Consider the following 13,351-nt stretch of genomic DNA (forward strand, 5'->3'; position numbering starts at 1 on the left):
GTTTTGACATGTGGCCCCATTTCCCACCTCGTCGAACGTTCCTGTATCATTTCCCGGAACCTCTAATAACCAGCCGACGAGCTAGAATCCCGGAGAAAATCTTACCCTTGGACATATCCAACCGGCTGTTAATTGCACGTTACAAAAATGTGCTTGTTTGGGGGAAATATTTCCTATCCCTACGTTTCTCTCAAATCCCATTAAAGTCTCGAAATGTTTTGTGCGCAGTTGACTAATTCTGAAAATCGACCTATTTCCTACTCTGAACAAATTAGGTTTTCCTTCAACAACCGTTATTTTATTGCCGTTAGCAACGCGGAAATTTCTCTTTAGCAAACAGAATCGCACCCCCCCATGACAAAAACTAACAGCTTTATTTGATAAAAAATTATCAAACTTAAATTACGAACAATGTGAAATGCCTTGACTTTTTCGAACAATAATCACCTCTTTGTCTTACATGTTATTGTTTTCGGTTTGCCTTTAATCTCCAGTCACCGGCATTCCAAATTAGAAAACCAATCAGAAACGCCGAGAATTCGTTTCACTCACTCCACCTCTCATTGTCTTTTTTTTATCTTTATTGGGACTCGTTTCCCAATTAACGCCACTTAGGTGACTTTTCCTACGCCTAAACTTCCGTTGCAATTGCCAACTTGATTTGCACTTTGGAGGATTAAAGCCGTCGTTATGATAAAGGGGATAATTGAGTGTCATCCATCACTGTCAGGGCGAAAATGAAGGTTTCTCTTTATTTTTCCATAGCTTTTCGAACGGAATTCCAACAGATCGAAAGGGACGGTGTTGTATCGCTTTGCAGATAAGCTTCACCCTTCGTCGGTCGTTATGGCTTTCAGAAAACTTGTCCGCTGTCATATACAGACAAGTATAATATGGGGTCGCAACAAAAGTAATATTTTCCAGTAAGGCTGAAACGTCTGCTTTTCAAATTTTCAATGTGTTTATTATATTTTATTAGAGTTAAAAAAACTTTAGCTTCATCTAAGTTTAATATCATTGCTTTCTTCCCCATACATATGCTTCTTTGTTTTTATTGTTCCTGTGAATTATTGTCGAGACAGTATTTTTCTAGTTGAAGTGAGCTCTGTAATGCCTTTTTTCCGTTGTTTTACTCGATGGATAAAATATAAAAAGAATTTCCAGACAGAATGCCTCCTATCCTTTGGCACGTTTCTTCCTGTAAAATATGACACGTGGGAAAGGCGTTGGTTATTTCAAGAACCATCTGTTTGTGAAATTGTCAGGTCTCTTCCGAGCCTTTTACAATAATAAACGACTCCGTCACTTGAAATGGAGTAAATGTAAATCATGCATTATTTCGGATTGAATGTTCGTTCTTTAGAGGTGTCATTGACGCGTACTGTTCAGAACTTATCTCAATTTCTCAAAATGTAATATGTTTATACAGGTTACCTCGAGAGAAAATGGAACGAAAATTAAAATTATTCTATAATTCTGGGAGTGTTCATAAAATAGCGGACCGCGGATGTTGAAAACCACCTATTCCCAAATTTCCTGAGTATGTCTTACCTGCCAAAAATACGAAAGAAATCGAAAGTTAGTTTCTGTCTGCTGACTACTTATTGGTGGAAAGTTCCCGTTCTAAATTCATCATTTGAACAAAATCTAAATAGTAGAGTAATATTAGAACGTTTGTTTAATTCTTCCAACCGGATTCGAAAGATTCAAGCAATCTAAACGCCTAAGGTAAATAAGTGTTCTTTCCAATTTATAAGCTTTTTTGCAGGCCATTTAAATAATAAACTTCTTAGATTAGCAGAATGCAAATAGAGAGGGGGAGGGGAGAGAGAGAGAGAGAGAGAGAGAGAGAGAGAGAGAGAAAGAGGTAGATAGAGAGAGAGAGAAAGAGGTAGATAGATAGACAGAGAGAGAGAGAGAGAGAGAGAGAGAGAGAGAGAGAGAGAGAGAGAGAGAATATTGTTAAGTATGTGAGAGAGAAAATGTGAAAGGTGGTAGTTATCCCCTTCTTTGTTGACAAAGTTACACACATAGGCCAACGTCATGATTGTATGAATGAAATATTCATAGCCCAAAAGTCCGAGGGGGACGATATGGAATGATAACTCGAATTCAGAAAATTCTATATGATTTAATTTTGTAAGTGGTATTAACCAAAAAATCCTTTACCTTGTTATATAAAGTTACCACTAGAAATGACTATGGTAGTTTTTTCATTGTCAAGTTATAAATGTAAAATGAATTATGGTTTGAAACAGTTACAGCGTTCTGTTCGATTTTATATGTTTAAAATGAAGTCGCAATCATAGCGAAAATTAATTACTGGATTTCGTGATTATCGTTAATGACAGTTCATCACTATTTCAACCGCTATTGTATCAAGTATTAAGACTTCCGAAAAGATCAACAGCCATGTAAAGAAAAATACGGTGAAACTATTATTTCTGGGTCATTAAGTAATTTACGGGCTGAGTAATTTAAGTAAAATTAATCAAATAATCTACCTTTACAATGGATCTACAAAAGAAGTAAAAGGCGAATAATATGGGATGTAAAAGAATAAGATTAACTTTAAAGCTGGGAGCATTTCTTTAGCCAAAGTAGACGTAATTATACAGGATTTACATTTTTTTAAGTTTACTGGAGCGTTTATCTATTTCATCCCAAATTTATATATATTAAATTATCTTTTTGTTACAGCGGCTCAGACATCGAGACGTGCGGTCCAAGGAGGGAGCTGATGGGCATAGCGACCACTCTCAATCACGTGGATGTGGTCTTCACCCTGCTCATACCCTTTCTTGCGATCGTCATCCTCAACGCGCTCATATCCAGGACGGTGTACAAAGTCGCCAGGGTGAGGCGCTCTATGACTAAGTCCTCCGGAGGAGGAGGAAGCCACAAGTCAAGGACTTCATCGTCCCAGACCAAAGTGACAGAAATGCTCCTAGTCGTCTCAACAGTTTTCATATGTTTAAACTTGCCCTCCTACGTGATGCGGGTGTGGGTCTACCTGAGCGAAGTATGATTTATTTTAAATTTAAATCTCTGCATGTTTTAACTCAACAGTAAATACTTCTACAAATACGAAACTTGAATCTGGGCCATCAACATTCAATAGGTGGGAATATTCAAAAGGTGGGGTTGCGATGGGAAGTTAGTGTCCGAGTGGATCGAAATCACGATAGCTCAAGTGGTAGAGCAGCGACGTATTTAGCCGAAGTTCGTGGGTTCGAATCCCGCCCGTGACACTGAGTTTTTTATCTCAACCAAAACTTAATTAAAGCTTAATTAATTAACAATTATATAAAATAACATAATTAGTGTTTTATTATTTATTTTTAAAAATATCAATGGCATTTTGTACAATTCAATGTCGGCGTGAGTTGTCATTTGTTAAAATATTGATTGTAATTAGGCAAAAGAATCAATTAGGGTTTTATTGAAGCTCACTCCAGTTTGACCTCCAAACAAAATTACCAATTTTCAGCCACTAATCTAAATGAAGTCATTCAAGCAAATGTTGCTTTTCTTCTTCTTTTTTTAAAGCAGAAATTCAGTGAAAATTACACTTCGTTCGATATCACCCTTTGAAATGAAGTCAGGGTTGATTGATACCGACTCATCAGTGTTCTGTTTGCACGACAAAAAGACGGTTTGTCTCTCCCTAAATTTAATCGATTTATGTTAAAGTTTATTTTTGTGAACGGTTCTATTTTAAATAAATATCGACATCGTATCGTGTTGCAAATGTTATTTGTGACTTGTATAATTTTGATACTGAAGTTATAAATGGCATATTTGTTTAGGAAAGGTCGGTGAATCAAAACAAATGCGTTTGGAAAAACGGCACGCCCTCTTGTTCTTTTTCCTTTATTTTTCCCTTCACTTTTATTCCTTAAGGAAAACAATACTTCCGACAGAACAATAGCTTTAGAAATTTTCTTTTCACCATGACCCCGCATCAACATCACATTTTATGATTCGCTGTGCACACATAAAGTCAACACTGCTGGATATACGATGAAAAAGTTTAGTCATATCGGTTATACAACTGAAAGATTATAGAAAATATTGTGAATTATTAATAAAACAATACATCAACCTTAAAATTATATCTGTTAATTAATTAATCTTTTTATGTAAGGTTTTGACTGAAATGAGAGCAGCGGCGTATTGAACCGAAGGTCGTGGGTTCGAATCCCGCTCGTGGCACTGCTATTCATTTCGAACCCATGACCTTCGGCATAATTCGCCGCTGCTCTCATTTCAACCAAAATCTTGCATAAAAAGATTAATTAATTAACAGAAGTAATTTGGTCAATCAGACCACTAAATATAATGGACTTAAAATTATAATGAGACCAGTTCAAACCTATTTATTCGAACGTTAAAGAAGGCAAATTTCATAAGCAACTAACTCGCTACGATTAGTTTCCGCTGCCAGGTCCAAACGGCTGGTTCAACTCGAGGCCAATATTCAACAGAGTAGTACAGGTCGATTCGAATTAAATATAAATTTTAATTTTATATATTTAACTAAGTCTAATTCTAATACTCACTTGGGGTAAAATTTTAGAAAAACTCCTATCGAAAAGAATTCTTCCGATTCTAAATTGTCAAAACATAATCTAAACATAATCATTTTGGTTTTCGTAACCGTCACTCAACTGTCCAACAGTGTCACCGCGTGGTAGACATTTTTCCTCTTTTCTTCAGATGGGACAGTACTGTTCTCGGGCCTTTCTTGATGTAAGTCAAGCTTTTGATCGAGTTTGGCACCTGGGCCTGCTGTTCACGCTCAAAGGCATCCATTCATCCACCTACTATCTCATAATGCACGGTTACCTCACTGACCTTCCAAGCATCGAAGGCCATTCCGTCTCTGCATACTTCCCTATCCATTATGGTGTTCCTTGGGGTAGCGTTCTGGCCCCCACAATATACCAGGTGTTCACAGCTGACATGTCATCAGATCCCGAAGCCACCACATTCACATTTGCAGGCGATACAGCAATTCTCTCTAGCAACTCCGACCTTGTCATTTCCACTCGAAACCTCCAACACCTCATACTACTAGTCTTGGTGTAAAAAGAAAAGGGTAACATTAACACAGACAAATCCACTCACATTACCTTCACTCTCTGTAAAAAGATCTCCCCCCCCCGTTTTTCTTAAATAATATTCCCCTCCCAACCGCGAACAAGGTGGGTACCTCGGACATCGACAAACGCCTGAAGTGGAGTCCTCACACACGACTGAAACGTCAGAAGGTTATGACACGATGGAGAGCTCTTGCATGACTTCTTGACAAACGTTCTAATTGACCTCTCAAAAACAAGAGGCTTCTTTATGCCGGTATTGACTTTAAATATATATATTTAGATGGTCAAGAATGATTCAACAAATACAACCGAATACAGAGTTTATTTAAGTTTCTACTACCCGGAGAGAAGGGATTATCTACATCTCGAAGAAGTATTTCCTTTCCTCGTCTTAACTTATTTGCACTATTAGTTTGCTTTACATTAACTCAAAAAAAGTATACAATGTTAAATCATGCAGTTTTAAGTTTTAAGACTACGTACGATTTAAGATAAAACTGATTCTTTGGAATGTGCGCTTTATAGAACGTCATAGCACTTTGTACATTTATTTCACATTTTGTCGACTGAGCTCTTACTCACCCAAGTTTTTCATCTTTTGATAGATCCTAGGTTGTCTTAACCATCAAAGTGATGAAATTTGGAAGAAAGATTTTATTTATAAATGCTCTGTAGTTCTTAAAGTTTGAGCCCAAATATCACAACTTTTCATTATCCGCCTACGATGATCGTTGTCTGTCGGAAAAGTCATTTCGGCGGGTCAGCGTTATAAGAAGGGATGATAACTTTTAAAACCAACAATTTCAAATTAACCTTTTCCTGTAAAGGCGATTTAAAAAAAAAATAAAGTAATTTGGCTCTTTAAAGATCCTATAAATAGAAACCTTTGAAGGGGCGCATAAACGCGCAAATTCAACACGGGGCGAAATAAAAGAGTACAAATTTCGAAAGGTGTTTACCTTCAAAAACGTTACACGTTTGATCATTTTAGAACAAATTCGGTTCTTGAAAATAAACGAAACGTACTTGCCAAATTATGTTTTTTTTATGATGCCTCACGCTCAATTTTCAAATGCCTATTTTCTATATCTTCCTCACAACCTTTGTTGTTCCAGCGTTCTCCCTGGACCATCTGTATTCTTATGCCCCTCCACTTTATCCCCAGTTTATCACTTCCATATCCTGTTTAGCCCACCTCTTCGTTTTCATTTTTTACCGTCTCCTTATGCTGATTTTATTTGAAATCTATAAAATAATCTTTTTAACCTATTTGACTGAGAAATTCGATAATGAGTATTATTTTCTTAGGCTAGATTTTATATATATATATATATATATATATATAATNATATATATATAAAGAGCACATTAGCAAGAAAAATTGGACATTTTTTCGACCTAGCATCATTTAAAAAATCGGTCATCCCATGAAGTCCATAGTCGGCGTCTCTCGTGACACTTCTCACCAAAACAATGTTGGTTTACTAGGTCTGTTTCCACTCGCCTGTTTTTTTTTTTTGTTTTTTTAAGTTATTCAAACGCATTTCGGCTTTGCGCCATAATGTTTCTTTTGCCTACGAGAGGCAGTAGAACTGAGAATACCCAGGGCATTGATTACATCCCAACAGTTTTGAAAAGGCCTACAAAGTGACGCCCAACAAAGGTCCTCGGTCTGTACTGGGCTTTAGGAGTTCGAGTTTAATTCCGTGTAACGCAGGATTGACGACAGCCGGCTTAGTAAATCCTCGTATCGGCCCTGGATTTAACAGAGCTTTAACTAGTCCGAAATGGTTTACTTAATAAAAGGTCGGTTTTACTATTAGAGTCTCATAAAACCGCATTAAGAACACAAATTACGGAGGAAACTGTATTGGACTTATGTGTAGTTAAAGAACGGAAAAGCAAATTACCTGAAACAAATATTAATTAAATAGTTAATTAAGTAGGAATAAATGTAATGCAATATTATTTCTACATACTATTTAATTAAATATAAACGTATTTATTTTTTCTAGGTTGAGTCGTTTTTCAACCAGGGAGGGAAACTAAGACGCCGTATAATGAAAATGTTTTATATTATATAAGCGTGTATTTGTGCGTATAGAAAACCGTAAAGAAGGTTGTTTAAGGTCAGAAATAATGAAGGAGAAAACCTAATTGAACACTGCTTTCATTGCACAATTATAAAAATAATTTTAATCTAAGATCTTGCTTTTTTCGTCTTAACCAAGACCTTAGATTAACAGTACAATTTAATTAAAATAATTAATACGGTCAATTACTTTTTTCTATTTTCTAATTTCTAAATACATGTAAGGATTAAGTAATAATAATATTAAAATACTAATAGAGTACATAATTGTAAGGGTCATAATTAGGTGTCAGAAACAGTGTCGGCTAAATCAATATTTCGCCATCAAAGAGCCGATTCATCAAACTAAAAGCATCCCCTTGTTGAAAGGAGGGGGAATTAAGTAAAATAATTCATCTAAATTCCATTGCCAAGGCGAAAACCTTGAAAAGGTGTAATTTGAATTCGTAAAATTTAAACAAGGCGGCATAACCGATTTCCTTCGGAAAGACTCCGATGTTCACGGGACTGATGGAAATTTTTAAAAATAAATTTCACTAGATGAGGACGTGTTTTATTTTTACATTTATGTCACGTAAGCAGTACGTTCCTTGCGATCAAGGCCCATCGAGAATGGGGTAACGTCGCAGCAGCAAAGATGAGAATTTGATTACTAGTGATAGTATTAAATGGAATTCTGGTCACACCGACAAAAACGATACACGTATTATTTCTAGTTTAATACGCAATAAAACCTGTAGAAAAAAAAACCATCACTTATCATTTCATATTATAAAAAAGAATTCAGTTTTTCCTGCATGCTAAGGGCAGGTTAAATGTACAAAGCATATCAAATATCAAAATTTATATTAAAGATCATGTGTTAAGAGTAAATATAAACTTCCTGGCACATCATTCATCATGATTACTGCTTTTTCCAGTGTTTTATACTTTAGACTTTTTTTATACGATAACTATTCTAATCCTCAATTGTTAATATTTTAATCGAGTTAGAAATAAAAAACTAAGCATTATGAATTCCAAATTAAATCTTACACAAAATCGACTTGATTCCTACGATTACAATAATTATCACGATGCTTTAATATTCAAACCACTACCAGAAATGGGGTCTAATTTATATGTTGTTTGTCTTCCTCGGCAAGTGGAAGTGGAAGAGGCAAACAAACGTACATTTCCATTAATGGATCTTACATGCCGTGGATCATTTAAGATTAAAGCATTACATTGTTTCGGCGCCTTCCCCCCTGAGCGAGTTTTGCCCTCTGGACAAAAAGGTAAAAATTATAATACATAAATCAAACCACGCGCTCGTTAACAACATCCCAACCGTATAATGTTCACGCTTCACGAATAAACAGTTAATGAGAAGAGCTTAGACGGAAGTAATTGGCTGCATTTGGTTCCGTCTGGCCAAAAGCAACAAGAATAACAGAGCATTCAGACAAAAATCGTTACAAAAGGCGTGTAAATGAACATAAACTTCAATCGTATCAAAAATACAATTTTTTTGTATTAACTATAGATTATTCAGTTTTAAATAAACAAGTAAAACAGGAAGCTGAAGTCATATGCTGGTAGGCTTAAAGGAGATTAAATATAAGAATCGTTACCAAAACGAAAAGAAGTATTAAACTAAAACATTAAAAACTTAAAAACGATTTGCATTCTTTTAATTAACATTGTAAAGCCTATAAACACTATTTCCATAGCAAACAAAACAAACATTTTAAGGCTGGATTATGAGATCATTTTTTCTCCAGTTCCACTCACAAATTTATAATTCCTCTCTACTTTATTCAAATTCCAAGTTATTAGAAACGTTGGAAAGCTGAAATTCTCCTCTTTTCGACTATATCAGCAATGGTTAGTTGTTATGTTATTATTAATGAGAAAAATACGGATAAAATGAGTAATGAAGAAGTTTTAATGTTATCGCCAGTTTTGTGATTTTCAGAAAAGCAATCAGAGGCGAAAAAGTAGATAGAACAAAAATGTTTTCTGATTTACAAGGTGGAAAAAACAAATATAGTCTTCGTTTTTGACTGAAAATTATTTTTGGGAGGGGCGAGGGTCAAAAATTCCTGAGGCGATGGTGAGATCGAGCCGACAACCACTGTAGAAATAATTATTTTTCGTTATTTCCAAAAACTTTGTATTCAAGTGTTTTTTGCGGAGCATAAAATGAACATCGATGTTGTGTTCGAATAATGTAAAATTATTTTATTCGTTTTGCTAAACGGTTAACAAAAATTTCTGATTTTGCTATGTAGTTTTTTTTTTTTTGGCAAGTAGGTTAAATTGTTTTTTTGATTTTGCTGAGTCTGGTCAATTACTTTTTGCTCTTGCTAAGTAGTTAAATTATTAATTCTTTATCTAAATAGGATAAATTATGTTGCTGTTTTTGTTGAGTAGGTTAAATTATTTTCTTGTTTTGCTCATTAGAGTTACTTCAATTACTTGGTTAAATTATCTTCTTATTTTTGTTAAGTAGGTTAAATTATATCTGGTATTTGCTAGGTAGGTTAAATTATTTTCTTAGATAAAAATGATCTAATATCTTTTTAAATTACTTTTTAAAACAATTCTCAGCTACTAAGGCCCATTGATATAAGTCCTTCTCACACATATCTAATAATTTTAGACCTACTACGATTAAAAAAAATATTTCATTAGTCTGCGATTTCACGCCCAACGGTATGAATGGTAAAGCATGAGAATTTAATTGCGCATTTTTATACTTCAAATTTCCACACCTAGAAGAACGTCTCTTTTATTTCAAAGTGTTATATTTCTCAAAAGAGGAAAAATACTCTTGCCAAATGCGCAAAAGGGCGATTCAAAATGGAAACGATAAATGGCCGTTGAAGAGGCAGCGTTCATCATTTATAAGTTTAATTTTTCCCTCCATTCATTTTTTCTTTCGATGCTTTCAATGGTCCTTTTTGTTTGGTTAGCAGCAACGTCGGATAATTATTGCATGCAAATCCGCCCACTCGAACAGTTGGCCGCCGTGTAACAAAACGACAGCCAATACTGATAAATCTTCCAAACCGTTAAACAGTAAAAGGGGAGAAGCCTTTCATAAAAACCCCAGGCACACAAAAAGTTGTATGGAAAACAGCAAAATTAGCCACCTTTCCTTTCCATTAGTGGACTAATTTGAAAATAAGACCAAGTTCTTTAATACAATTTTTATGGAGAAACCTCATCGAGATTCGGATACGTTTTATTACACTCAGATGATAAATAAACAAAAAACACAAGATTCTGGCAATAAAAATATGGTTTTTCACCAATATATACTATAAAACTCTATTATTACTATAATTAAAATAGGAACTTACCCTCTTCGAGCTACGTAATCGGGTCATACTTGGTACTTTATTTTTTTATCTCTGCAGACAACCCATATCGAATTCTTATTTAAGGAAAATAAGGTCATAATGTGTAAAATACGATCATTACTTATATTTTACGTTTCTACCATTACGTTCGACATTTGACGTTTGACTTTTGTGACTGATCAAACTTGTAATCTCCATTGAAAATTCATTGATGACGAATACTGATCGCCTCCGTTTTTCCGGTTACATTCCGTCAAGAAAAAACATACTAATTTATTTGATGGGAATGGCAACACGAAGAAGTTCGTTCCCCAAAGCTAAATTAGCTCGTAAACTCCCATTTATGTTGAGGCTTTCAAGGATTAAACCAATTTTCCGTTGGGTATGGCCCGGAATGGACTTGAGGAACAGTTGAAAAGAGGTTCGAACCTAAGATCATGTAAGTCGGTCTTTTAAAGCCAATCTTAACTTAGGATATTAAGATGACTCTGTAAAGAATTATTCTGGTAATAGTGTCAATTAACAAACTCTCCTTTTCAAATATGGAGAAAGTAACTTTTCCAACATGTTAATTATTTTATAACATGATAAATAATTAAATAGCACTCAAAAGAGAAAAAATACTCTTGCCAAATGCGCAAAAGGGCGTTTCAAAATGGAAACGATTGGCAAGGCATTTCAACGATGGCAGCCTTGTTTTGCCCTTTTTTAAGCAATTTTATCGTACGCCTCCAAGATCTTTAAATATTTCTTTTGGCCGAAGAACATTGAGTTTTTACGCTGTGGAATATTGTATTAAGGTCTGGGTGTGCTAAACCATTAGCCGGGACGTATTAGATCATCCTGGAGACCCTCATTCTTGCTGGTTCAGTCTTAGTTTAAACATTGTATTACATATACCGCCCCTCTCATATTCACGCTAATATTTTTTTTACATGTGCCGTAACTTTTTTCAGTCATCTTGGGATTTTTACGAGGGTTCACGTTCAATCACCCTTCTTCTGTTCTGGTATTGACATCACCGTTCCTATCATTTCAGAAGCGTGGGTTTTTGCAAAGGTTGTACTCCATGGTTTTGCGTGTGGCGTCACTGTTCTCTTCCTTCCAGCACCATATTCAACACTTTATAACGAAAATTAATTAAATAATAAATTATCATTATTAGTTAAAAATCTTAATTTTCGGATTTGAACAAGCAAACGTTATTAGGCAGATGAAGAATATCTCCACAAAAGAACGTGTAAAAGTATTAACGAGCAAATTAGCTTAGAAAGTAATCAGACGAGTGATAATCGTTACATCCGGACGTACAATTGAGGTTGCATGACAGAATTTTATGGGAAATGAAACAGGTGGTAAATGGAGTTCCCGACGATTCACATTCTCTTGAATGCTAAAGTTGAAGGCAAGCGTTTAATATTTTATGCTAACTTTCATTTGTTTTCCAGCTGGAAAAACGCTTTTTCAAATTAATAAACTCATTTCAATGTGTTTGATCTGAAATACATTTAGCCAAAAAAACCCTCGGTTCACAAAATACAACACAAGCATATAATATAATAATTTAAAAATTGGACAAACTTACTTTTACTTATGATTATGATTTATTCTTCCAATTGTAAGACTTCTTTTGATCTCGGCCAACTTTATCAGTAGTAAAACGATATGTAAATTTATGTTTAGCAATAATTCTTAAATCATCACGATATTGTCTTCCTGAATGCAAAAAAGAGAGTTGCTATTTATCTTACCTAATGAAAAAGTTCAAACTAGTTTTTGCGCACCCACCTTGTCATCCTGGCCCCATTTACATATAGTACAACAATGGTTTAACATTATTTTATTTTGAAGGAGATGTGAATCGCAGTGTTTGTATTTAAAAAAACATAAAGTGAAAATATTGTATTGTATAAACAACATTTCCAGAACTTTTTTTCAATGTTATTTTCTGGCAAGTATTGTGATTTCTGAGGTTTCTTATTGCATTTATGATTCGAAACAAATAATTCTCCCCCATTCACTAAACCGAAGCGGATGTTATGTAAGGTAGCATCCTTGGATCCAACCTCTATTTAGTCAACACTACAAATATTCCTACCAAACCAGACGATTTTTTCATCCAACCCAGACTATGTATATATCGCCTTACAACAGAAATTAATTTTGTGATAGGTTATTCGTTCCTATTATTTAAGAACATACAAGACATTTAAGAAGATATATTTAAGAAACAAGACATTTCCCATCCAAAATGTCAAATATTCATAGGCTCGCGTCGGTAAATAAAGAAATTTCCGGCAAAATAGGTTATCAATGGGTTTAGATACTGCGGCAAACTAGTAAGGACGCAAATATGAAAACCCTCCGAGACGACGGTTTGTTTTTACTATGTATTTATAAATCGCCCCTGTGAGCTGAAACTTTACGGACTCCTCTCCGTCATTTTTAATTTTTCTTTATGACAATAGATTTTATTTTGTCTTTGTATGTTGATTTACCATGCTGTTTGTTAATACAAATAAGATTTTTTTAAGTTATTTCCAAGAGCAACAAATTGCTTCCTTTTATCAATTAATTTATAAAATTAAAAAAGTCCTACCAATATATATTCGAGGCAGGTTTATAATCTAGTACAAGGTGAAATTTTAATTATGATTTCATAATTGTTGACAGAACAAGATATATACAACTAAAATTAATAAGAAAATCGTTATCTTAAATTTAGGGCAATAGTGAAAAAAAATCACCATAGTTCTAAAATTCAATGTCACACTTCATAAATTGCAGAGGGTCGATGTTTTGCAGTC

General features: G+C 34.5%; 1 protein-coding gene across 3 annotated transcripts in view; it reads left to right on the forward strand.

Annotated features, from left to right (window-relative positions):
- The window catches only part of LOC106667614 (galanin-like G-protein coupled receptor npr-9), a 35,207-nt gene that overhangs the window by 11,957 nt on the left and 9,899 nt on the right, over positions 1–13,351 (forward strand). For all 3 annotated transcript variants that reach the window (XM_024226558.1, XM_024226559.1, XM_024226560.1), the window contains exon 3: positions 2,701–3,022. In XM_024226558.1, the coding sequence (XP_024082326.1) occupies positions 2,701–3,022 (322 nt within the window). The remainder of the gene's footprint in view (positions 1–2,700; positions 3,023–13,351) is intronic.

The sequence above is a fragment of the Cimex lectularius genome, unplaced genomic scaffold, assembly GCF_000648675.2.
Source record: "Cimex lectularius strain Harlan isolate CLEC.00 unplaced genomic scaffold, Clec_2.1 scaffold150, whole genome shotgun sequence".
NCBI lineage: Eukaryota > Metazoa > Arthropoda > Insecta > Hemiptera > Cimicidae > Cimex > Cimex lectularius.